The sequence below is a fragment of the Colletotrichum paranaense genome (assembly GCF_030867605.1).
Source record: "Colletotrichum paranaense strain IMI 384185 chromosome Unknown Scaffold_9.1, whole genome shotgun sequence".
NCBI lineage: Eukaryota > Fungi > Ascomycota > Sordariomycetes > Glomerellales > Glomerellaceae > Colletotrichum > Colletotrichum paranaense.
Window position 1 is genome coordinate 1,063,534 of NW_026848967.1, and position 23,201 is coordinate 1,086,734.

At 55.0% G+C, this 23,201-nt stretch overlaps 8 protein-coding genes across 8 annotated transcripts; 6 read left to right on the forward strand and 2 right to left on the reverse strand.

Moving 5' to 3' along the window:
* Positions 1–1,317: 1,317 nt before the first annotated feature.
* Positions 1,318–4,815, forward strand: CPAR01_11099 (pentatricopeptide repeat domain-containing protein; the record flags this gene model as incomplete). The annotated part of the gene is made up of 1 exon (XM_060495358.1): positions 1,318–4,815. The coding sequence occupies one exon, from the start codon at positions 1,318–1,320 to the stop codon at positions 4,813–4,815; it is 3,498 nt and encodes a 1,165-aa protein (XP_060345706.1).
* Positions 4,816–6,039: 1,224 nt separating this feature from the next.
* On the forward strand, positions 6,040–7,821 carry CPAR01_11100 (phosphomevalonate kinase; the record flags this gene model as incomplete). The annotated part of the gene is made up of 2 exons (XM_060495359.1): positions 6,040–6,305; positions 6,714–7,821. 2 exons carry the CDS (start codon positions 6,040–6,042, stop codon positions 7,819–7,821), a joined length of 1,374 nt encoding a protein of 457 aa, XP_060345707.1.
* Positions 7,822–9,014: 1,193 nt separating this feature from the next.
* On the reverse strand, positions 9,015–10,043 carry CPAR01_11101 (IBR finger domain-containing protein; the record flags this gene model as incomplete). The annotated part of the gene is made up of 1 exon (XM_060495360.1): positions 9,015–10,043. One exon carries the CDS (start codon positions 10,041–10,043, stop codon positions 9,015–9,017), a length of 1,029 nt encoding a protein of 342 aa, XP_060345708.1.
* Positions 10,044–11,696: 1,653 nt separating this feature from the next.
* Positions 11,697–13,985, forward strand: CPAR01_11102 (DEAD/DEAH box helicase; the record flags this gene model as incomplete). The annotated part of the gene is made up of 1 exon (XM_060495361.1): positions 11,697–13,985. One exon carries the CDS (start codon positions 11,697–11,699, stop codon positions 13,983–13,985), a length of 2,289 nt encoding a protein of 762 aa, XP_060345709.1.
* Positions 13,986–14,438: 453 nt separating this feature from the next.
* On the forward strand, positions 14,439–15,685 carry CPAR01_11103 (uncharacterized protein; the record flags this gene model as incomplete). The annotated part of the gene is made up of 3 exons (XM_060495362.1): positions 14,439–14,625; positions 14,680–14,725; positions 14,779–15,685. 3 exons carry the CDS (start codon positions 14,439–14,441, stop codon positions 15,683–15,685), a joined length of 1,140 nt encoding a protein of 379 aa, XP_060345710.1.
* A 615-nt stretch (positions 15,686–16,300) lies between these two features.
* On the forward strand, positions 16,301–18,087 carry CPAR01_11104 (ubiquinol-cytochrome-c reductase cytochrome c1; the record flags this gene model as incomplete). Its single annotated transcript, XM_060495363.1, has 3 exons — positions 16,301–16,660; positions 16,721–17,553; positions 17,868–18,087. 3 exons carry the CDS (start codon positions 16,301–16,303, stop codon positions 18,085–18,087), a joined length of 1,413 nt encoding a protein of 470 aa, XP_060345711.1.
* A 288-nt stretch (positions 18,088–18,375) lies between these two features.
* Positions 18,376–20,107, reverse strand: CPAR01_11105 (peptidase family M28; the record flags this gene model as incomplete). Its single annotated transcript, XM_060495364.1, has 5 exons — positions 18,376–18,525; positions 18,602–19,068; positions 19,133–19,184; positions 19,238–19,907; positions 19,974–20,107. 5 exons carry the CDS (start codon positions 20,105–20,107, stop codon positions 18,376–18,378), a joined length of 1,473 nt encoding a protein of 490 aa, XP_060345712.1.
* Positions 20,108–21,880: 1,773 nt separating this feature from the next.
* On the forward strand, positions 21,881–22,945 carry CPAR01_11106 (cutinase; the record flags this gene model as incomplete). Its single annotated transcript, XM_060495365.1, has 2 exons — positions 21,881–22,346; positions 22,410–22,945. The coding sequence occupies 2 exons, from the start codon at positions 21,881–21,883 to the stop codon at positions 22,943–22,945; spliced, it is 1,002 nt and encodes a 333-aa protein (XP_060345713.1).
* Positions 22,946–23,201: the final 256 nt, after the last annotated feature.

Genomic DNA, 23,201 nt, shown 5'->3' on the forward strand with positions numbered 1-23,201 from the left:
CACAATGTATCCACCCATGGAAAATGGCAGCAACAAGTCATCGAGAGAACATTGGAGCCTTGGGAGCTGGAACTTGGAAGGAGCTGCTCGCCCGGACGGCCACAACGGCCTTAGTAATTAAAGTTCCCGAATCCACCCTTGGCCGTCGCGTACCCGCACCTCTCCCGTCAGCGCGCAACATGACTGGACGAGGTCGGCACAGTCCATGCGCCAGCTCCGAATCCACGCGAACAAGTTCCCCAGTCTTTTGCGCATATTCTTGTTGTGGTATTTTTTCCAACTTCTCTCGAGTATGTCTCTCCCCCAGGCTTCTCAGTGCGCGCAAGTGCGAGTGAGACTCTACACTACTCCGTATGCGAAGTCCCTCGCCTTCGCCTTGCTTCCTTTCCCCTGGCCTGCGGCCTGCCACTCGCCCTTGTCTAGCGTGCCCGTAGCTGGCCCCCCTTCTGTTCCATTCTCCATTCCTTCCAGAGTCTGAAAGAGACAGCCGTGACGGGCCAAGGAGGGATTCGAGAGCCGTGGCCGGTGGACGATCCGTAGTGATTCAGCTGAGGTGGCAGAGGCATCAAAGTACCTACCAGAATGACAGCTGCGGCATTCACACTGTAAACCGTAGAAAAGTGACTTCCTTTGCATCGGCTGTAGTAAGCCTCATCGACTCCGTCCGATCTCAAACGCGCTCCCGTTCTCTCCCATTTTCCATTCCCAGGCCCATTCCCACTCCCACCTCCCTACCGATCGGTATACCCTGCACTTCTTCTTTTTTTCCCTTGCGGCCACCATAGACATTTGGTACGGAGCACGCAGTAGTGGATGGCAGTATCCGTACGGGTAGTCACCAAATCTATCGGCGCCTCAGACTAATACTTCTACCTCAGGCCCCCTCCCCGTCATCGTCTTGCTTCCCTCCTACTTCTTGCTTTTCAATACCCAATACAATAACCCTTCTTTAATCAGATCGCGCGTTTATTTGGCGGCTACAGTGCTGTCAAATGAACCTGCAACGGACTCTTCATATTTCCCTATGTAAGTTGTCACCACTCAATGACCCCCGGCGACTGTCTAAGTCGCCTGTGCCGTTATCCCCGTCCGCCCGGCGTTTTTTTTTATCAGGCTGTGGCGAAACAACCAACAACCCCAAATGCGCAGCTTCCTCCAAGAAACGGAGGAGGGAAAAAAACATGTGTCATCTGAACACGCGGAAAGCACAGCGCAAATTTTGTCGATCACCGTTTATGCTGCAACAACTCCAAAGGAAACCACAAATTGACTGACGATCCTGCCATACAGAATTCCCCCCTCCGCCGCGTCTTCTAAATGCCCACCATCTACTCCTCCCTCTACCAAAACTTCATCCGTCAAGGATTCGCAAAGTCATTCACCCACGGTTACGCCCAGTCCGTCGTAGCTGCCACACATCCCATCCTCAATACACAAAACCGACCTTCATTCGCGCGCCGAAACACCAACCGCTTTGGTCGTCTTCAGTCTCTCCAGCTTCAGTCCGCTTTCCACACCGCTGAGCGGACAAGTGCTGGCCTCCCCCAGCATCACCACGAGAAGCTCGACGAGAAGCTTAAGCATGGAAGCTTAGACGCCTACTTCGAGGCGCTGCAGGAGCAGCAGGCCTCCGAAGAAGATATCGACAAGGAATGGACCCAGTTCCAATTTCAGCGCCAGATTGAGTGGAAGCCTTCACCAGCTTCCATTCTCGTTGGCGAGTCAAAGGCCCACGATGCTGAGGAGCTCGCCGCCACTCAAGATGGAGAAGCCTCGCCAATTCCGTTAGAGGCACAGGCCGCCCTGGCGCAGATTGACGCAGCACTCGAGAAAGAAATCGAATTCAGGAATCGCATGGAAGCTTTGGAAGAGGCCTCTGAGCACTCTATTCGATCTGCGTCCCACAATGGCTCCGCCGCTCGCTCATACCAGTCCCCAGCAATCGACAGATCGCGGACTCCCGTCAGCGTAGCCCGAACTGCCACTCCTCCTTTCGACCCTCAATCTCAGGTGTACGCCGACCACCTTCACAAGCTCTCTGAGGATGGCCGCTACGCTGAGATTCCGGCCGTGTTCGAGGCCATGCTCGTCGCCGGCGTGCAGCCTATCGCGAGCGCCTACAACGCTCTGTTGGTTGCCGCCATTCACTTGCCCACCGCCAAGAACGAGATGGTCACTAAGGCTCTGGATGTCTACGCCGACATGCTCCGCCGCAAGATCGTGCCGGACAGCGATACCTACAACATTCTTGTTGGTCTCCTTGCCGCCCGATCCCTCGAGGTTGCCTCTTTGAAGAAGACTCTTCACGACAAGTTGGTGCGTTTCGGTGGCATGGATGAGCCCGGCAAGTTCATGTTCGCTTCCCACGAGCTTGAGCATGCCATTCTTTCCGAGGATGACAGGCTCGATCTTGCCATGGACATGTTTGAGAAGTCTGTCCTCACTCAGAGGGCGTCCTACTCTGCTGAGTCATACCACCAGCTCATCTCTGCTTGTGCTCAAGCTGGGCGTGTTACTGACATGCTCCGCCTCTACGAGCACATGGAGTTGAACCGTGTCACCCCCTTCGCCGCCATGTTCCCCAGCATGATCACCGCCTTCGCGACGTCCGGCGACCTCGTCAGCGCTGTCGAGTGCTATAACGAGTACAAGGACCTTGCAGTTGCTAACGACAACGGCGAGCCTACCCTTAACGACAGGCTGGACGCCGAAGTGTACGCTTCTGTCATCCACGCCTACATCATCTCCGACAAGGTTGACGGTGCGATGAAGTTCTACGAGAAGATCATCAAGGAGTATGGCGTCCGCGCCGGCGACATCAAGGATGCGATTGTCAGCTCTGGCATGGTCAAGGCTTTCACTGACCGCGGCATTTTCAACGAGGCCCTCCGCTGGGCCCAGGTTGTCGAGACTGAGGTCAGAGCGGACCCCATGAGCAGCCTTGCCACTCGCGCTGCGGATCACGGCGACAAGCACACCGCCGTCGCTGCTTTCGCCAATCTGCCTATCAACTTCCACCAGATTGCTACCCCTGCCATGGCACTTCTTGCTTTGAGCGTTCGTCAGGGCGATGTTGCTTCCGCAGCTCGCTACTGGCACGTTCTCTGCGCTCCGGAGACCCCGGTTACCCCGGCTCTCATCGAGCCCACTGCAATGTACGCCATTGCGATGATTGGATCTGGCCAAGTTGCTGAGGGTCTGGCCGAGTCCGAGCTCATGTTCCAGCGCATTCGTGCTGCCAACCCTGAGTATGCTGACGAAATTGAGGAGGGTGTTGACTTCGTTCACCAGTTCATGAGCAGCCGTGGCATCACCGATCCTCGCGAGCTGTCTTCTCAGAACCTCTCCGCCTCTCCCTTCACCACATCGGCCACTGTCTCGAGCTTTGAGGATTCGTTTGACCCCTACGCGCACAACACCGACTTCAAGGGCTCTTCGTTGATCTCTGATGAGCTCGAGGGTTCTCACGGCCGCAAGGGCCCCAGACTCCACGACGCTCTTGGTCGCTTCCGCAACATGCGCCGTGCTGGCCGTCACCCTCGCTACATCACCTACGCCAAGTTGATTTCTGCTGCTTCTCGCGAGGGCAAGATGGAGCTTTGCAACGACATTCTCGCGATGGCCCGCACTGATGTTCCCCTGCTGCCCCAGTACGCTGTTGTTCGTTACGGTTGGTCTAGTATCCTGGATGCGATGGTTGGCGCCTGCCTCACCATTGGTCACCGCCAGATGGCCGAGCAGTACCACCAGGAGCTGCTTGCCATGGGTGCCGCCCCCTCCGCTAACACCTTCGGCCTGTACATCACCACCCTCAAGGAATCCGCCAAGACTTTCGACGAGGCTTCCGAGGCTGTCAAAATCTTCCACCGTGCCAAGGCTGAGGGTGTCGAGCCCAGCTCTTTTCTCTACAATGCTTTGATTGGCAAGTTGGGCAAGGCTCGCCGCATCGACGACTGCCTGTTCTACTTCGCCGAGATGCGCGCTTTAGGAATCAAGCCTACCTCGGTCACCTACGGTACCATTGTTAACGCTCTCTGCCGCGTCAGCGACGAGAAGTTTGCGGAGGAGTTGTTCGATGAGATGGAGGCAATGCCCAACTACAAGGCCCGCCCTGCTCCCTACAACAGCATGATGCAGTTCTTCCTGACTACCAAGCGTGACAAGGCGAAGGTTCTTGCCTACTACGATCGCATGATGGCCAAGGGAATCGCCCCCACTGCTCACACCTACAAGCTTCTTGTCGACACCCACGCCACCCTCGAGCCTGTTGACATGGCTGCTGCCGAGAAGGTCCTTGAGGCCATCCGCACGTCCGGTCAGAAGCCTGAGGCCGTCCACTTCGCTGCGCTCATCCATGCCCGTGGCTGCAACCTCCACGACATGGAGGGCGCCCGCAAGGTCTTCGACTCTGTCATGGCCGACCGGGCTGTCACCGCCAATGCTAGCCTCTTCCAAGCATTGTTTGAGGCCATGGTTGCCAACCACAAGGTTGTCGACACTGAGGCTATCCTTGGTCAGATGCGCCGACGAGGTGTTGAGATGACTCCTTACATCGCCAACACGCTGATCCACGGCTGGGCCGCCGAGAAGCAGATCGAGAAAGCTCAGGCCATCTACGACTCTGTCGGCCATGAGAAGCGTGAGCCCAGCACATACGAGGCTATGACTCGTGCTTACCTCGCCGTCGAGGAGCGCGAGAAGGCCAAGGGCGTAGTTGGAGAGATGCTCTGCCGTGGCTACCCCAGTGCTGTTGTCAACAAGGTGCTGGAGCTTCTTGGCGGTGGCGGTGGTGAGGAAGCTGCTGCACACAACTAAGCTCACTCCAACACCTGTCTTGTCTACCTTGTTCGTCAAATCATCGAATCACGCATTGAGCAGCTACTCTGCGTGTTCCCTCGATGAACACATTTCCTTTGTAACTGCCCTCATCTACCGCGTTGCTTGATACCCCGTTGTGCTTTGAAAGTAGGTGGACTGAGGGTGCCTGGCCAGGATCGGCGGCCAGTCTGGTTGCGGCAGTGCGCCGAAAGCATTTCATATCGTCACATGGGTTTGGAATTTGGAGTTGGAACCGGAAGTCGAATTCATACCCCCATAATCGGGATACTGGGTCGGTACGGCGTTTGTCGGAAGCAAAAGGGTCACGGCGACTGAGCACCCGTTCAGGGGCTTTTTATCGGAAAGCGAGCGATGACGGCCAACGGCCCAAACTATAGACACAACCCCACTCAAGCATAGTATAAAAAAGAGGGCGCCGGATAGAAGCGCAACGCAGCATAGAGGATCATGAATGGACGGAAAGGGTACTGGGGGTCGGTTTACGACGACATGTCATGAGGGCATGTGATCCTGCTGTATGTATATTACCGGCAGCATCCAACAAAATAAGATTTGTCGACTGTTCAAACAATTGACCCGCAGTGTGAAGACGATGGTGATGTTTTGCTGTCGGTGGTTAATGTTCAATAGGTTTGGATAATGAAGATGTGCTGACGCACATGTAACTTGTCCTCTATAATCTGATCAGTATGCAAACTGGAGTTCAATCCAAGTGTCTGTCCGCTGGAACCGGAATTCTGGTTGTCGTTCAGAGTGTACCAGCTTTGGCGATGATTTAAGGCTCCTCGTTGAATTGGAACCAGAGATGTGCACAGTGCATTATCGATGAATCCGCTCCCTCGCACGTGCCCCTAGCACTGTGCGCTCGTTCCTCCCACGATGCGATTTCGCATCCCAAACTTTCAATTACTTAGCTGCCCTCACCTCCATCACGCCTGCGTCATCACACAACCCACCCCTCACTGTGCCTCATCTTACAGCTGTACCGCATATTCAAGCGCGCTGAAATTCCAGACATCGCAAGCTGCGTAACGGCTTTATTTCAATTGGCGAGATTCAAAGGCCGTAGATATCTGCTATCGACCTGCAATCTGAGGTACAGATCTCACATACCCCTCACACAAACCGGACCCAACCCCGAAAAGACATACACACCACTAGATACCTAACCCAAGACCACGTTTCCCGAAGAAAAGAAGAATGACGGCTTCCACGACGACGGCCGTCTCGGCGCCCGGCAAGGTCCTCCTGGCGGGCGGCTACCTGGTGCTGGACCGGGCCTACACGGGCCTCGTCTTTGGGCTCAGCGCGCGTATCAATGTCGTGGCCGCCGAGATCCACACCATTCCGGGCGTGCACCTGACCGAGATCGTCGTCGAGAGCCCGCAGTTTGTCGACGCCGTCTGGCGGTACGGGTTCCATCTCGCGCCTGAGGATGGCGGGATTACGGTTACGCAGCTGCAGGTGTAAGTTGCTTTTGCTGCCCCTCTCTTCCCTCGGATCTTGCGGTGTTTTTTTTTTGTTTTTTTTGTGGTGGTTTTTGTGTAGTCTGTTCGTCATGAGCTTGGGGCGGGGTGTGTTGAGGGGAACTGTATGTCTCAAAAGTTCTTCAAGAGTTTTGGTGCGGGGCTTTGGTGGGATGTGGTTGATGAGGGGCGGGCTTTTGAGATGTTCACGCGGCAGATGAGTGTTGGGTCGTGTTGAGATTTCGCTGTGCTTTTGCTATGCCATGCCCTCCCATATGTGCCTGACAATGTTTCCGCTAATGATCAACATCATCATCACATTTCGCAAGCATACCCACCCCAGATCTCATATTGCCTCACTCACTCTCACTCTCACTCTCACTCACCTCATCACTAACCTCCTCCCAGCGGCTCCAAAATCAGCCCAAACACATTCGTCGAGACGACCCTAAGCTACGCCCTCACCTACATCGCCCGCATCAACAAGCAGCGCCCAAGCCACGCCCTCACCTCAACCCGCCTCATCATCCTCGCCGACAACGACTACTACTCCCTGCCCTCCTCATCCAACGACCCGGACTCCGCCGTCTCCGGCACCGCCATCCCGGCAGCGAAGAAGGGAACCCGCTTTGCGCGGTACCCTCACACCATCGGCGAAGCGCACAAGACAGGCCTCGGCTCCTCCGCCGCGCTCGTCACCTCCCTGACGGCCGCGCTCCTGACGCATCACCTTCCCACGTCGCTCTTTGATATCAACTCCGAGGCGGGGAAGCACACGCTCCACAACCTCGCGCAGGCGGCGCACTGCGCTGCCCAAGGAAAGGTCGGGTCCGGGTTCGATGTCGCGGCTGCGGTGTTTGGAAGCTGTCGGTACCGCCGCTTCTCGCCCTCTCTGCTCTCTGATCTCGGGGCGGCGGGGAGCCCCGGGTTTTCGGAGGCGCTGGTGAGGAAGGTGGATGAGTTGCTCGCGTGGGATGTCGAGGTCGATAAGGCTGGGACGGGGTTGCCTGCGGGCGTGTGTCTTCGTATGTGTGATGTCGATTGCGGTAGTCAGACGGTGAGTATGGTGAAGAAGGTGCTCGAGTGGAGGAAGGCCGATGCGGAGGGGAGCAAGGTGCTGTGGGATGAGTTGCAGGGCAAGAACGAGGCTCTTGCTTCGGCGCTGAAGAACGGAGAGACCGAGAAAGTCGGCGGCGCGGTTGCGGATGTGAGGAGTCTGATTCGGGCTATGGGGAAGGGGAGCGGTGTTCCCATTGAGCCCGAGTCGCAGACGGAGCTGCTTGATGCGCTCAGTGGTGTCGAGGGCGTATTGGGCGGCGTCGTGCCTGGCGCGGGCGGGTTTGATGCGGTGGCTTTGATTATGAGGGATGACGAGGCTACGCAGAAGAGAGTTGAGGCGTTCTTGGAGGGGTGGGGGAGGGAGAAGGGGGCGAGGGTGCGGTTGTTGGGTGTTAAGGGGGAGATGGAGGGTGCGAGGCGGGAGGAGTTGAGTACGTATGCTGGGTGGTTGGCTTGAGAGTTGCGGTTGATGCTTATCGACTGACAAATGAGAAAACAAAAAAGCGAGCAATTTGGCGCATGAAAATATAGAAAAGAGTATGATATCAGCTAGCGTATACGAATGTTCGAGAGGAGGTATTCAATACATCCAAACCTTCAGTCAAGATTCGGTGACGCCAGTCAACACTTACTTGCAAGCAACGATGGGCTTCAGAGGTTACGCCACAGAAAGGCTACATGCATTGGAACCTCTCTGCCCCAAAGTGACACGACAGATTTGGGCTTCTTTAGGATCAGACTTGGAAGCTCACCTCTCACGATACCTGGATGTGTGAGGTCGGCGCGGAAGACAAGGGCCCTCTCTCCGGAACTGTCGCCGCGGGCCTGGGATTAGGCTAAGTGCTACTCAGGACACAACACCTTCGGAAATCACCAATCAAATGCGGCGGACATAGCTCAGTTGGGAGAGCGTCAGACTGAAGTCAACTTCAATCACTTAATCTGAAGGTCGTGTGTTCAATCCACACTGGCCGCAATATCTTTTGCATCTGGCATCAATTATTTCCGTACGAGTTTGGAATGAGTTTTCTTTTGCAAGATTGTCCATTTGCCATCGTGTTTGATGGGTTTCATCGTTGTTCTTGTTCGAAATGGGCCAAATGTACAGATTTTCATGACTTTTTGGCGCATGAGCAGCTCCGAAAATATTTGTCACACTGTACACGCACAGTCATGTGGATTCTTCTTCTTCTCACACAACTCCTACTCTTTAAAGTCGATTGTGTCTACATCTGCGGCATGCATGGATGCGACACTGAGCGCACTCATAGATGAATTCGCTCAGGAAGTCGTGACACTCCTCGCACCGGAACCCTCCGCGGCGGCTCCTCCAGGTGGGATGAACACACTGATGATTCTCCACGAGATTATGCGCCTCCCTTTCGACCCGTTGCGCTCTCGCCGCAGCATCCAGATGCAGGGCGTCAGCCCGCCGGTCCACGATTGCGTTGGCGCGGGCGACGAGCCGCTCCTCGTTCCATTGCGCACAGGTACACGTCTTCCACCTTTCTCCGCAGAGGTAGCAGAATTGTGCTCCGCAAGGACAAGCTTTTTGAGGGCAATGATTATCAGCTCGTGTTCAACGTCCACGTCCCTGAGATAGGGAGATAGGGGGCGGGGGAGAGGGAGGGGGGAAACAGGAGAAAACATTCACTCACTCATGTGATTACATCCATGATCGAGCTCCACGACCCGTCGACACCCAAAGCAGCGCTGCCACCCGTTGGCGGCAGCGACCTCGAGAAGCGCCTGCGTCTGCGTGTCCTGCGTGCAATCCTGCTCGCCGTGCCCGGCGCCCTTACACATCAGGCAGGTCTCATGCTGGCACGCCGGACACGTGCCGATATCGCCCCGCGTAAACTCCTTTGGTATGAAGCGGGAGCAGGTCGGCCGGTGGCAATACGTCCGATCGGGCGTCGAGAGCTCGAGCTCCTTTGCGCGGAAGCTGCCGATCAGTTGGGAGGGGAGGAAGGCCCTGATGTTGTTGTCGTCGATGGGGATGGGCTGTCTGCAGCACCGCGGCGGGAAGAGAGACTCGTCTGTGAGGGAGAGTTGGAAGAGGGTTCGGAGGCAGTCGCGGCAGTAGTTGTGGTTGCATGGGAGGTGGGCGACTGTGGTGGAGGGGCAGGTGTTTGTGCAGCTATCGCATGTTAACTTGGTGGGATTAGCTGCTGTTAGGTTGGTTTGGAGTCTGGAGGCTGCCCATGATGATGATTCTGGGGGGCTTAAGGTGTCCTCTTCATCATCGTGGGCCTCCTCTTCGCCGTTGGCAGAGACGAAGAGTGCCTTGAGTTTTCGCAACATCTCATCTTCCTTGCTCTTGGCATTGTTCGACCGGACAGGAGCTGCAGGCACATCTTCATCGAGTTCCCCCCCGTTGCTGAGCCGAACGGCCGCTGTCCTATCTCGAGCAGCTTGGTCTTCCTGTCTGGCAAGGTTGGTGATGAGGCGGGCGTCGGTTTGGTTTGCTTTGGCAATACTCTTGCACATGCGCCTGTCCGCCGCGAGTAGGACATGAGCCTCGATCTCCGACTTGTAGGTTTCGATGGCTATATCAAGATCGGTGGCCTCGTCCGCGCGGCATTTGCCCTTGTTGCTCTGCCTGATGCTCTCGAGGTCCTCCAAGTGCATTTGGAGGACCAGCCGGAGCGTCTCGTCATCGACATCATATAATAACATTGCGAAACGTATGGAGAGAACGAGGAAGGCAAGAATCAGGTTCGTTGTCGTCGACGATACACCATCCGCCAAGATGAGGCTCAGAGTAAGCGGTGTGAAGATTCCGGCAAGAGCCTTTCTCCACGAGACCAGCAGCAGATGGACGCATAGCCAAGATCCGCCAATTGGTCAGAGAAGTGCACTTTTGCCTGAGGAACATTAGCGGAATTACAGCATCTGGGGGAGGGGGTGTTACTGGGTGGTAACCGCTGAGAACGCGAAATGCTGTCCTCGAATCTGTTGGGCTGCACATTTGTTTTTTTTGGTTTCAATTGTGCATGCTGGCGTAGACGGCCTCCGGCATGAGAGTCGAGATCCAGATGTGCTATTGGACACTCACCTCCTATGTAAAGCCAGGTCTCACAATTGACTTCCTTTGGGTATGCCAGGGCTCCTGGGAAGTTTGCTGATCATTGCAGAAGCTTTGCATCAGATGACGATACCTCGCGTGCCTTGTTGAAGTTGTGCCGCTACGTCTCCCATATCTTGAGAGGTTTACCTCTGTACTTGAGGGTGCGCTTCATTTTGGAAGATGATCCATAGAATGAGGATGAGAGAGGTAAGAATCCTCTTGATGTCAGGTGGGCATCTTACCCTCGGACTTTCGGGACTGCGGCAAATCGAGATGCATCATCTCCTGAATCAGTCGCGAAGTCAACCGAAGGGCATGAGTCCATTGACTTCCAGAAATCGAGAAGGTCGTTGACGAGGGGAAAGAAGAATGGCCTGTGTTGCGTGCCTGGAATCCTGGAAGAAGGAGTTGCTTAGCTCTTGCCCTGCTATAGTCAATACCTAGTAGACTTCATGGAGGGAGATGGCAATTGTTTCCATTCACTCCTAGGTCCGCGACGGCTGTATCTGAAGTGCTGTTGTGCCATAGGCAGTCAATTTAATACATATATTTTGGCCACCAGCGCAATACAACTCCGTCAAATTTCCCGCGCGAGTAGCAATGACCGCGGTGGTCCATCCTCTCGATGGCCAGTTGGTGTCTCGCTGTATCAAGCGTATGCCTCCGTTTCCTGGCTTTAAGTGCAAGCCGAAGCTTCGCATCTTTCATTTCAGAATAGCATTTCCGTTTGTAGCTGGTCAACCTCAACGGCAAGAAATACAGGTAGGAATATACACGGGCAGAAGACGATTGAGGCTTGGAGGACCTCCAAATTGAGATTCTGTGGTGGATGGCATCAATCAGACAGTGGCTTGGTTTGGCGAAGAGGTCTTGTATGAGCATTGCTTCGTTCGCCAAAACCATTGGTGGCAGTACAGAAAATTTTGAGTGAGCAGAAGCTTGAGGGACCCGAGATAGTAGCTGGCGAATGCTGATAAAGGTATGCCGAGGGCGTCAACTTCCATGTCCCTCCTCAAAACTCCAAGTTCACCACGCAAGCTGGCAAGGTACTCTGGCGAAGTACCTGCTGCGCAGCATATTACATAGCGTAAGGTACCTAGTCGGAGCCTCCTTAGCGGTGGACCGTGCACCCTTGCAGGATGGAGTGTGGGGCTTATCTAAACACCGAAAGTGATAAGACTTTGCTTGCCTGAAAATTTCCACCAAGTCTCGGCAACCCAGCGCCTCAGTTTTGCGACCAACGGCAAAATCTCGTCGACAAAATGGCGGACGATGGCATGATTCTCAATTTTGACATGGGCAGCGGCCCTGTCAAGCCCCATGTCAAGATTCAGGGTGGTCGCTGGCGCGACAGGAATAAGGCCAACCGGATTGCGAATAAAGGCACTGAAAAAGAGGCTTCATCAACAGCAAAAGACGATGCCCCGCTACCGCAAAGATACACGCCTGGATCCAAGAAACCCCAGAGGTCAGACCGCCCTGGCGACGACGACGACTCTTTTGAGCGCCCGGCAAAGCGAGCGCGGCCAGAGCATCCTCATGCGACGGCTTACCGGACTGGAAAAATGCCGCCCGGCAGCATCGCGAACAAGCTGAGAGACGGCCAAATCTCATCGAAGCTTTTCTCTTACAACCCCACGCCAAAGACTGTCTTCGATGAACCCGGTGCTGAGAAGGTTGAGGAGAAGGTCGCTGAGCCTTCAAACGCGCCGCTTTCCGATGAAGCTGCCAGCTTCCACGCCCTCGGTATCTCAAGACGACTGGCGTTGACGCTCTCCGGCAAGATCCAGCTCAAGGCACCGACAGCTATTCAAGCCAAGGTCCTTCCTCAACTCATCAAGGAAGACAGCGATGCCTTTGTGCAGGCGCAAACAGGTTCCGGAAAGACCTTGGCGTATCTGCTGCCCATTATCCAGCGGATTCTGTCGGTTGAGGGACAGATCAAGAGAGACTCGGGCTTGTTCGCCATTGTCATGGCGCCTACCCGTGAACTTTGCAGGCAGATCGAGCTCGTGCTCGCAAAGGTGCTCCCGCCGTACCTGGTCAGCACAACGGTCATTGGTGGTGAGAGCAAACACTCTGAGAAGAGCCGCCTGCGGAAAGGTGTCAACATCCTCATCGCAACCCCCGGTCGTTTGAGCGATCACCTCGAGCACACCAAGACTCTCGACGTCGGCACCGTGAGGTGGCTGGTTCTCGATGAAGGCGATCGTTTGATGGAGATGGGTTTTGAGGCGGAACTGCGCACCATTGTCGGCAGGATCCGTGAAAATCCCTTGGCAGACAAGACAGCTAACGGCGTGTCGCTCGCCAACCTTCCACAGCGTCGCGTGACCGTTCTTTGCTCGGCTACTATGAAGATGAACGTTCAGAAGCTTGGCGAGATCAGTCTGGAGGATGCGGTTCACATTACCACATCAGGAGAAGAGCATGTCGAGGGAGAAGAGATCAAGTTCGAGGCTCCGGCGCAACTGAAGCAGAACTACTTGATTGTGCCAGCCAAGTTGCGGCTGGTGACGCTCATAGCACTTCTGAAGTCCACATTTTCAAGGAAGGGGTCGGTGATGAAAGCCATCGTCTTCTTTTCCTGCGCCGACTCAGTCGACTATCACTTCGATCTCCTCCGTCAACCGCCGAAGAAGGAAGACAGCTCAACTGATAACGCAACGTCTGCAACCGCAAATACCGTCGCGTCTTCGGCGTACATCACATCGGCGGCGAACACAAATATTGTCCTCCACAAACTGCACGGCTCCCTCCCTCAACCAGTCCGTACGGCTACGCTGGCGTCTTACAGTAAATGCACAGACCCGACAGTCCTACTCACTACCGATATTGCCTCCCGTGGTCTCGATGTGCCCTCCGTCGAGCTCGTAGTCGAATACGACCCCGCCTTCAGCGCAGACGACCACGTCCATCGTATCGGTCGTACAGCGCGTGCCGGTAAGCCTGGTAAGGCAGTCCTCTTCCTCATGCCTGGCTGTGAAGAAGGCTACATCGACCTCCTCAAATCCAAGAATGCTTCACCTCCCAAGCCTGAACTCTACGACACTATCTTGCACAAGGGCTTCACGACAGGCATGGAGTTCCCCGTTGAGACGGATACCAAGCCCCAGCCCGCGACCGACAGGGGCTTCAGCAACCGCGCCGAAAACTTGCAGCTTCACCTTGAGCAGCGGCTTCTCCTCGAATCGGCAACGAAACTCCTGGACGAGGCTCGTAAGGCCTTCCGGTCGCACGTCAGGGCGTACGCGACCCACATCAAGGACGAGCGCGTCTACTTTGACATCAACGAGCTGCACCTGGGTCACTTGGCAAAGGCGTACGGCTTGCGTGAGGCGCCATCAGGCATCGGACGTGGCGGCCACGACAGCAAGAAGGCGGTTATGAAGCAGAAGAACGCCGGCAAGAGAAGAGGAGACAGCAGGCCCTCGGGTGGCAACGCGATGGAGGATATCGATACTGGTGCTGAGCCAAGCGAGATGGAGAGGAAGATGAAGATGAAGATGAGGGCTGTGATGAATGCGGCCAGTGAATTCAACCTGGGTTGAAGGATATAAGTTGGTGATGCGTGTATTTTGTTTGGGCTGGGTTACGGATGATAGATAAAATGGGGCATGCTCATAGCGTTTAAAATACTCATATCCCGGATCGGGTACTTTTCTTTTCTATCAAGATATCTTTTCTGCGATGCATTTCGTTCGGTTGATGATGATGAGTTTCTATTGATGCTTTGACAGTTATGCAGAATGCGGGGCGTGCATTAGGAGATAGTTATGCAGTTTTTGCATAATTTGCGGTGCATCCGCCCAGTCTCACCTGGAAGGCGCGACGAGCTTCATCAACCACAGCGAGCTTATTGGACTGCTCATTACAGGCAGTCGTGAACGAACATCTCATTCAATCTCAACTAACTTTAATAACATCGGCTTGAAACCTTACGATAAGGAGAGTTTCTCGTCTACAGCCTCATCGCCTCGGACCTTTCACACACTATCTAAGCCATGACGCGACGACTCCCCTGGGACCGTAATGCACTGGAACGGACGGCAACCCAGAAGAAACAGACTGCAACGACACCTCGCAGAACCGCGACACCGAATCGGGCTGTGTCTCGAGCAACAACAGCTGCTGCATCGCCACTGGATCACTCGAATCATAAACCAGCCCGCTCAAATGGTTTCCTTGAAGGTATGAGTCGCGCCTGGTCACATTATTTCTTTCGTTGACTTGGGACTCTCATAGGCAGAAGCCCTTCGGCTTCACCACCGCCAGAACCTCTCACAGAAACGTACTTATCCCAATATCCACACTGAGACGTACGCAGCGCTCAAAAATGCACAGGTTCATGACAGACGGTCTCGAAAACGACGACAAGTATCGCATGGTCGAGGACGAGCTCGTCACAATCGCAGGCCACTTCACAGCACACCTCCACGCAGCAGAATACCAACGCCTCAAAGCCCAAACACGCACCCAAAACGCAGAAACCATCAAGACCATTTCCCGCCCCGTCGTCGGCTCCCTCACCGAGCTCGCCCGCAAACGCCAGGAGGAGCTGCTCTCTAAGAAGAAGCAGCGCGAGGCGCTGCGCCGCGCAAAGAGGGACGCCGGCCGCGCCGACGAGGACACCGGGGACGAGACGAGCGTGCCATGGCGGGGCACGTCGCTGCAGGGGCTCATGCACAGTCCCAAGAAGAAGGAGGTGCCGCTGATGGCGCTGACGAGGACGGATTCGGGGGTGAGGACATCGGCCTCGGGGCTGTTTGGGGGCGTGGTGAGGTCTTCTCAGAGCAGGAGGCCGGCGGCGCCGGTGAAGAGGAGGACGCCGGTGGATGAGGCGACGACGGAAGATGAGAGTGATGACCTTGGAGGACCCGTCAAGGCTCCGGTCAGGAGGAAGACTGAACACAGTCGACCGGCAAGATCGGCTTACCCAGCAAAACCCATTGCAAAGGTCCAAAGCCGACCCAGCAATCAGCAACGAACGACGCATCCAAGCAGCGCGCGGCTACCCGACGCGAAGGCGCCTTCAAATGGAGGAACAGCGGCTCCGAAACCGATCCCATCAGCCGGAGCGGCTACGAACACACCACCTACAAATGATGAAGACGATGACGATGACGACGATGATCTCTTCATGAGACTCAAGAACCGGAGAGCAAACTCGAGGCCTCAACGGCGGGCTCCAGTCAAGAAGGAAAAACCAGACTCAAAGGAAACCGGAGACATCATTCCCTCATTCATATGAATATCTTATGCAAGGGACTCATTCAGCTACTTTGAAGAGCCTTTGTATAACCTTGAGGAACTATCTCTCCAAAGTCATAGGCTTGACACCGCGGTGAGCGCATGCTTTTGAGCTTTCTCCTCGACGTTCTAGGGTGATCTACCATGCTCGACTAGAGTCCTCGTCTTAGCATCTTCTAGGCAAATCGCCGAGTTGAAGAGCATGTCCATGAATTTCGTGAGTTTTTGATTCACTTTTCCTGAGAACGGGTAGAAATCCGCTTTGCATCTCGGTCTGTAGGGTCGAGAGGTTACTGTGGGAGCGTTGCGGTGCACTCCATCAAGGTGGTCTTCTCTCTTGAAGTTATGACTGACATTGGATCCAGCCTTTCCCGCGTGCCCTAACAACAACTCAAAACCTTTCTCCGAAGTGCTCATTGCCACATACATACCTGTTGAAAGATGATGCGACCCTGGGACACTTCAACTCCCTCAGACCATCCACATCCACTTCGCCAACAAACCTCTGGTCCTCCAAAACCAGGCTGAGTACATATAGCATCCTTCTGATATACGACAGGAAACACCCCATCCCCCAAGTATGGCTTCGACGATGGAAGAGGAGATTTACCTCACCATGCAACATGTCTTCTCCAAAAAGCATGCCGAGATCCGTCACTCAAAAGCCATTAAACGCAGAATTCACGCTTGCTTGGACCCAGCGATCAAGGCTCTGGACTTGAAGTATACGCGGCCAGACGTCGTCAGTACGTGCCAGAAACTCCTTAAGGAGAGGATCTTTGGAATCAAATGGAAGGCCGAGCAGCGATTTCCTCAATTATTCCAACAACCCCCGCCTTCATCACAAGTAGCTACACCAGCGAATGCGCCGGAGACGTTGGAGGCTACGAGGCAGGGGGAATATTTGAAGGAGAAGATCGTGGCACTCATAGCTGAAATAAAGGCGGAAAGGAATTTTCGGCCGCAAGCTGATATTGTAGGTCCAGGACGAGAGGCTGAAGAAAGTATGGCAGTTCCGGGGTCTTACACTAGTTAGGCTACAGCGGAGGTGGGCGACGCGGCAAGCACCACGACCAGCAGCGACACCGCCATCGCCGAGTCAACGACAACAACAACAACAACAGCGATAGAGCGACAACCGCCTATAGAGACCGCAACTTTCCCCGGGCTGCGCACCGCCTTCCTATCCTACGAAGCCCAGCACGCCCTCTTCACAAGGACCCAAAGCCTTCTAGAGAAGGCCTGCTTCGACTACGCGAGGCAGGCGCACCCCAATATCCTGGAAGCAGGACAGTGGGAGTCGCCCGAGTGCGTCGAACTTCAGAAGTGGATGTGGATCTTCAAGAACGAGGTGTTTGATACATTCCGGACCGAGACAGTGCCCCTCCCGCACACCGAGTGGCACGCCTTCTTCGAATCGATCAGGCAGATTCGGCATAAAGCCGTCCATCGCGAGGTTCTCTGCATCGCGGACGTGAAGGCGTACCTCGCTGACGCAGAGAGCCTCGCGAAGCTGCTGCGGCAGGACGAGTGCCTGGCTAAGCTGGGCCTGCTGAGGGAGGAGATGGAGATGGTGCTGGCGATCTCGGAGCGGAAGAAGGACGGGCTGACGGTCAAGTATCAGGCCAAGTTTGATGAGATTGAGGTGCGGAGGAAGGAGCTGGATGAGCTTGAGAGGCGGACGAGGGAGGAGATGGTGCGGGAGCATCGGATGATGCAGAGTGACCTCGGCTTTGGCTTCAAGCTTGCGGTCTCGGAGATGAATGAGACGGTAGTTCCAGGGAAGGGAGGTGAAGTGGTAGGGGATAAAGAAGAAGGCGGGGGCTCCTGGAGACTTATCGACGGCTTCTGGAAACTGGTTTCTGGCTGGTGATTTAGACACCTTGCGTCAGACACGGCGAAGTGCATTCAAACACTTGGCTAACTAGGCCCTTCAGATGATATACAATCATAGCCGCCTTGGGTAGTTGACGGGTATTTTCTAAGTCGCAACGCTATGATGTGGTCCAGCCCCGATGTCTAACGGAAACACCATACCCAGAGGTATCAATTATCAAGATCAAGACAGAGCATGGATTTGTTTCAAGTCGACTCCCGCCATCTGTGGCTTATTCGCTGCTGTATACCATCTCAACGACGAGCAATGATGTCGCTCTTCACCGAATCCGGAAATCGGCATGAAGGTCCTCGTCCTCTGAAGTCTCTTCAGTATCAGACCTTGTCAAAACTGCGCGAGCTCGGAGTGACAGCATCGATCTAGGACTCGATCTTGTCCCCGAAGCAATCGGTGACGCCCAGCGTCATGATCGTGTCACCGGAGCACCTGACCGGATCCGAATGGACGTCGTCTTTCTGCGAGCCCTGCCACACTGGACGATGCTGTTTTACTGGACATCCCAGTAAACCTATGTGTCACAGCCCCTTTCGTATGGCCGATACCCCCGCTTGTGAGGTGCTCGAGTGGATTCACCAAATTCCGAAATCTTCACCTTTAGTGGCCTCCAGAAGACATACTACGCATATCACCGTGGGCTCGCTGGCCGAAAATTGACTCACCACGGAAGAGGCGGAACGGGAGATAACGTCGTCCGTAAGGAGACATCGAAGAGCAGGCATTTAAGTGGAAAACCGCCGACATTTTTCATTAAAGGTATTGAATTCGCTACGGCTTACTATCTCTACCGTGCCAGATTAGCAATGGTGATGTTCATCCTCGGACTCCTCCACAATCGCGATGACTCTTTCAGCCACAGCGGCACGGGCGGGAAGCACGCGAGCGGTCAGCTTCTTGATCAGGTTGGTTCCGTCGAGGGCCAAGGCGGACAGCACATGAGCAGTGGTCTGTCCATGAGAGTTAGCAACGAAATTTTACAACACGTCTCTTAAAGAAACTCGAATCACTTGCCTTTGCATTGACCGTCAGTTGGTCAAGATCCGGGTTGTTGATGTCGTCGCACGGCTGATGATAGCAGGGATCCTGCGCAGAGCCGGTTCCCGTATGAAGACCGCCGATTGGCTTGCCCAAAACCTGCCAGAAGGAGGCATAGTCACTGCCGTTTGTAAACCTCGCGGCAGTCACATTGATACCCTTGGCGACGAAGTCGGCGGTGAAGAGCTCCTGGATGACGTCGGAACCGGGTGGGGCAGGGACGCCGTAAGACGCGCCGTCGCCGTCAAAGACGCCGTAGTATCCCTTGGCGACCATGTCGAAGTTGAGGTAGGCCAGGATGTTGTCACGCTCTTGCGTGGCGAGGTTGTTGACGTAGTAGCGGGATCCGATGAGGCCCTTTTCTTCGGCACCCCACCACGCGAAGCGGATTTTGTTGTTGGTGGTGTACTTCGTGAGGGCCAGGAAGAGCTCGAGGAGGAGCGAGGTCCCAGAGCCTGATATGTGTGAGGATTCGGGAACTATTCGACGAAATTCGTGAATGGGAGGGGTTTCTCTTACCGTTATCGTTGATACCTGGTCCCCATGCAACACTGTCCAGATGGGCGCCGAGCTAGAAACTCGTCAGAGGACTGGCTGATACTATCCAAGGCGGAAATGACTTACTACAATCACGTTGTTTTCATCGCCACCCTCCGTTTCAGCAAACACGTTTTGCGTGACACGGCTATCGACAACCTCAGCCTCCCAGAAGAAAACGTTCAGCACCTCCCCAGCCGCCAACCGAGCCTGGAGCGGAATGCCAATGTGCTGGTTGACGAAGCCCGTAGGGACATACGTCCCATCATCAGCCGGACCAAGGTTCCCAGCCGTCAGATTCAGCGCGATGTCATTGACAACAATCACGGCACTCGCACCCGCCGCAGCAGCAGGTTTCATTACACCAGCGTGGAATCCATCCCTGTACCCAGGGCACACCGACTCCGTCACAATCACAATCTTGCCGCTGACGTCGAGGTTGGCGTACGAAGCGGCCTCGCAGGCGGCGGTGCCCTCCGGCCCCGCGACGAGCTGCGCGGTGATGCCCTCGGCGGGGGTGTCGGGAGACCCGTAGAGTCCGTAGATGGTGGATTTCTCGCCGTTGATGGTGAGGTTGGCGCGGAGCTCGGTGTTGTAGGTGGCGGAGAAGTCCTGTTTCCAGACTTTGGCGCCGGCGGCGCTTGAGATGCGGTTGAAGACGTAGTCGACGGAGGCGGCGTAGCCTGGGAGGCCGAAGGCGCGGTTGCCGCCGTTTGCTGTTGCGATGTCGCTCAGTTGGACCAGGTTGGCTTGTAGGCTGTGATCATGTTAGGAATGAGTTTCGTGTGAGAGAGAGAGGGGAATGTTGAGCATATAGGCATACTTCTCCTTAGTGATCTGCTCTTGAAAGCTCGCGGAGTCGACAGAAGGCTTCGCAGTCTGCCTCTCCTGGACTGCGGCGCTGACGCCAAGAGTCGCCCAGGATGCGAGAATGGTTGTCGTTGCCAAGAACTTCATCGTGGCTGGCTGGCTGGCGGGTTGTCCTCCTGTCTTGTCAAGATGGCGACAAAGTCCGAGAAGCGAGACACCACAACTCAGAATAAAGTCGCGGGACGAACCGCACCTTAAGTCGTCGTCGTGGCGCCGCCACCATCTCGCTCTCGTATTGTGCGATGCTGCTTGGATGGCATGATGGCGCACCTCTGCGGGTACCCCTGAAGCGGTCGAGATGGAGGATGAGGAAGGTCGCAATGGGGAACCGGGCACTCTAAACCCAATCTTTATCGCATCCCGAGGAATTCATCCACAACTCTTCAATGCCAAGATGTTGTTTACGACCATGTAATCAGCGAATCTCGTAAACGCAGTGTGGGCATTGCAAATTCATTCGGGATACGTTCGAGGGTAGATGAATTGATGCAGTCGTATTATCGTTCTCAATGATGCGATTCTAGCTTACCTTTGCCAAGCTATCGGTCTGTGCCATTCTGCCTTGCAACGGGATCGACAGTGTAACGTCCCGGCAATGCAAGGCAATGCAACGCTTGATTCTACGTCTGGGTAGTGGGCAGTTAGGCACAGCAATTGGGCTGGCACGAACCTGACTTGAGGATCTCAGAGCGACTTGAAGAGTGCATCGTGAAGCGAATATAGTTGGATTTTGCACCTAAAGTATAAATCATCATAGCAGCACAGAACCTCGAAGCCAAAGTCTGTTGCAAGGATTAATGTCGACTGTTTCCAGAAGAGGTGTCTTTCGTAACGGGAGAAACTCGTTTGCGGCGTTCTCATCCCACTCGGCATCCCTTTACTGCGAGACAATGCCCTGAGGCTTGACGAATGTGGCAGTCGCAGCTGAATTTCAAATCAACTCGGTTGCCCGGGGCCTTGGATTGCAACTCATCTGAGCTCAACTGTCAACATGGCATTGATTGAGATGAACCTGAGCGACTCAACATTGACCCAAAGTTGAACAAAGAGGCAACTTCTGCTCACCGAATAGCGGCGGTTCCACGAGCTTAAGTGCCGCGTCGGGATTCCCGTTGCCCTGAAAGCGGGCTCAGAGCTTCGTTGATCCATGTTCACCGCGAGACAAACCAGCCACACTCAATCCGACACTTCCGCCAGTCTATTTTGGTCGCCGTCAACACAAGAGCCTCCAACGCGAAGCGCATTGGGCCAATGTCAATGATCATCCAATGCCAGCTCTTGGTCGTGGTTGTTCCTTGTAAACTATCACCTAAAGAGAACCACTTCAGCGAGTCATCCCATGAACCACACTCTGTACTCTTGAAGGCTAAACGATTCGACTTCATGATTGTTTTCGTTTTTGTCGCTTCGTCGCGGCAGGAGCCCGACAATACCCACTTGCCGGGCGATCAGGAGGGCTTCTCAGCTGCTTGTCTCGTCTGTCAGAACCTGCAAGGCCTTGTTTGACAGCGCTAAGTTCCAACACAGAGGAGAACATGACGTTACTATGGCAGATAGACCGGGGCTGCGACAGTTGGGATCCCTGGACCTCGGTGGATCAGGGCTTATCGTTGACTCGTATTTGCCCGTAACGGACGGCCTCCGGGATGCCACCCACCGGCTCGCCGGCTCTGGGGCATCTCATCTATCTCCAGCCTTAACCGCAAGGGGTGGGAGTCCGTTGCAAGAGAGAGACTTGTTAAAACCAGCTTGGTAGCCGATGTCGCGTGCGTTCAATTCGTCTATTGACTTCTGCTTGTCCTCGCTATTCTGTCACCAACAACGAAACGGGCCGCTGCAAACCTCTCGATCAAGCTCACGATGGTCTCGTCCCTCTCAGTGGCTCTCGCCCTCCTCTCCGCCGCGCTACCCTTGACCTCGGGTACCGCGATCGTCACCCCGCGCCAGGCCACAGGCGACGCAAATTGCCAGAGCGTGCACATATTCCTCGCGCGCGGGAACAACGAGCCCTACCCCGGACGCCAGGGCAAGCTCGTCACCGCCATCTGCGACGGGCTCGACAGCTGCGACTACGAGGACATTCAGTTCTACAACCCACTCGAGGCGCCTTACTGCCAGTCCATCGAAGAAGGCGCCGCCAATGGCACCGCGCAGATCACGGCGTACAACAAGCGCTGCCCGGACGCGAAGCTCGTTGTGAGCGGATATTCCCAGGGCGGCCATGTTGTTGGTGACGTTTTGGGTGGTGGAGGTGGCACGTTCTTCCAGGGTTGTCAGCAGAAGGCGAATGCTGGGCTAGATGCCACCAAGGCGCCCGGCAACAAACGTAAGTTTGCATGTGTCGCAACTTGTGAGGACGGGGAGTTGCTAATACCGGACCCTTTCACAGTCGCTGCTGTGCTCATCTTTGGCGATACAAGACATACGGCCAGCCAACCGTACAACTATCTCTCGGGAGCTCCGGACAACGGACTCTTCCCACGGCCGGAGAACCAGCTTGCGGGCATGCGGGCCTTTTCCAGCGTGATGCGCTCGTACTGTGTTGAATCCGATCCGATCTGCGCCGGCGGAGACACCGCGGCCAACCACCTCAATTACTTTGATGTCTACTCCAGCGACGCGGGTAAATGGGTGCAGGAGATGGTTGGCAAGACAGACACGACGACGTCCTCATCGTCCTCAATGACCAGTACGACGTCGATCTCGTCAGGACCAGCGAGCTCGAGCTCACCGGCGAGCGCGACGCCTACTGCAGCATCATCGGCTGTAGGAGGATCAACCACGGCAGGCCCGACATCTGCTGATGCTGCATCTGCGTCCTCTCCTACTCCGACATCCCAGAACGCGGCTGGAGCTCTTACATGGAATGTGGCATCGCTCGGCGTCACTGTCCTTGCCTTGCTGGTGGTTGCCGGCCCTGTTTAATCACCGCGACGATTGATGCATTGTCTTTTCAAGCGAGTCATTTTCAGGAAGAGGAAGCATTTACGCGAGTACATGAATACATGATCCAGGCATACGCAAATTAGATTCAACATACCTCCAGTACATAATACCTCAAGCAGTTGGGTTGAGACATAATGTAAATATATAGAAGGCATACATGCTAATGTTGCTATTGAAAGCTGAGAGTCTCGATTGCTTAGTGACAATATTCTTTTCTTTGGCGATACAACTTTGA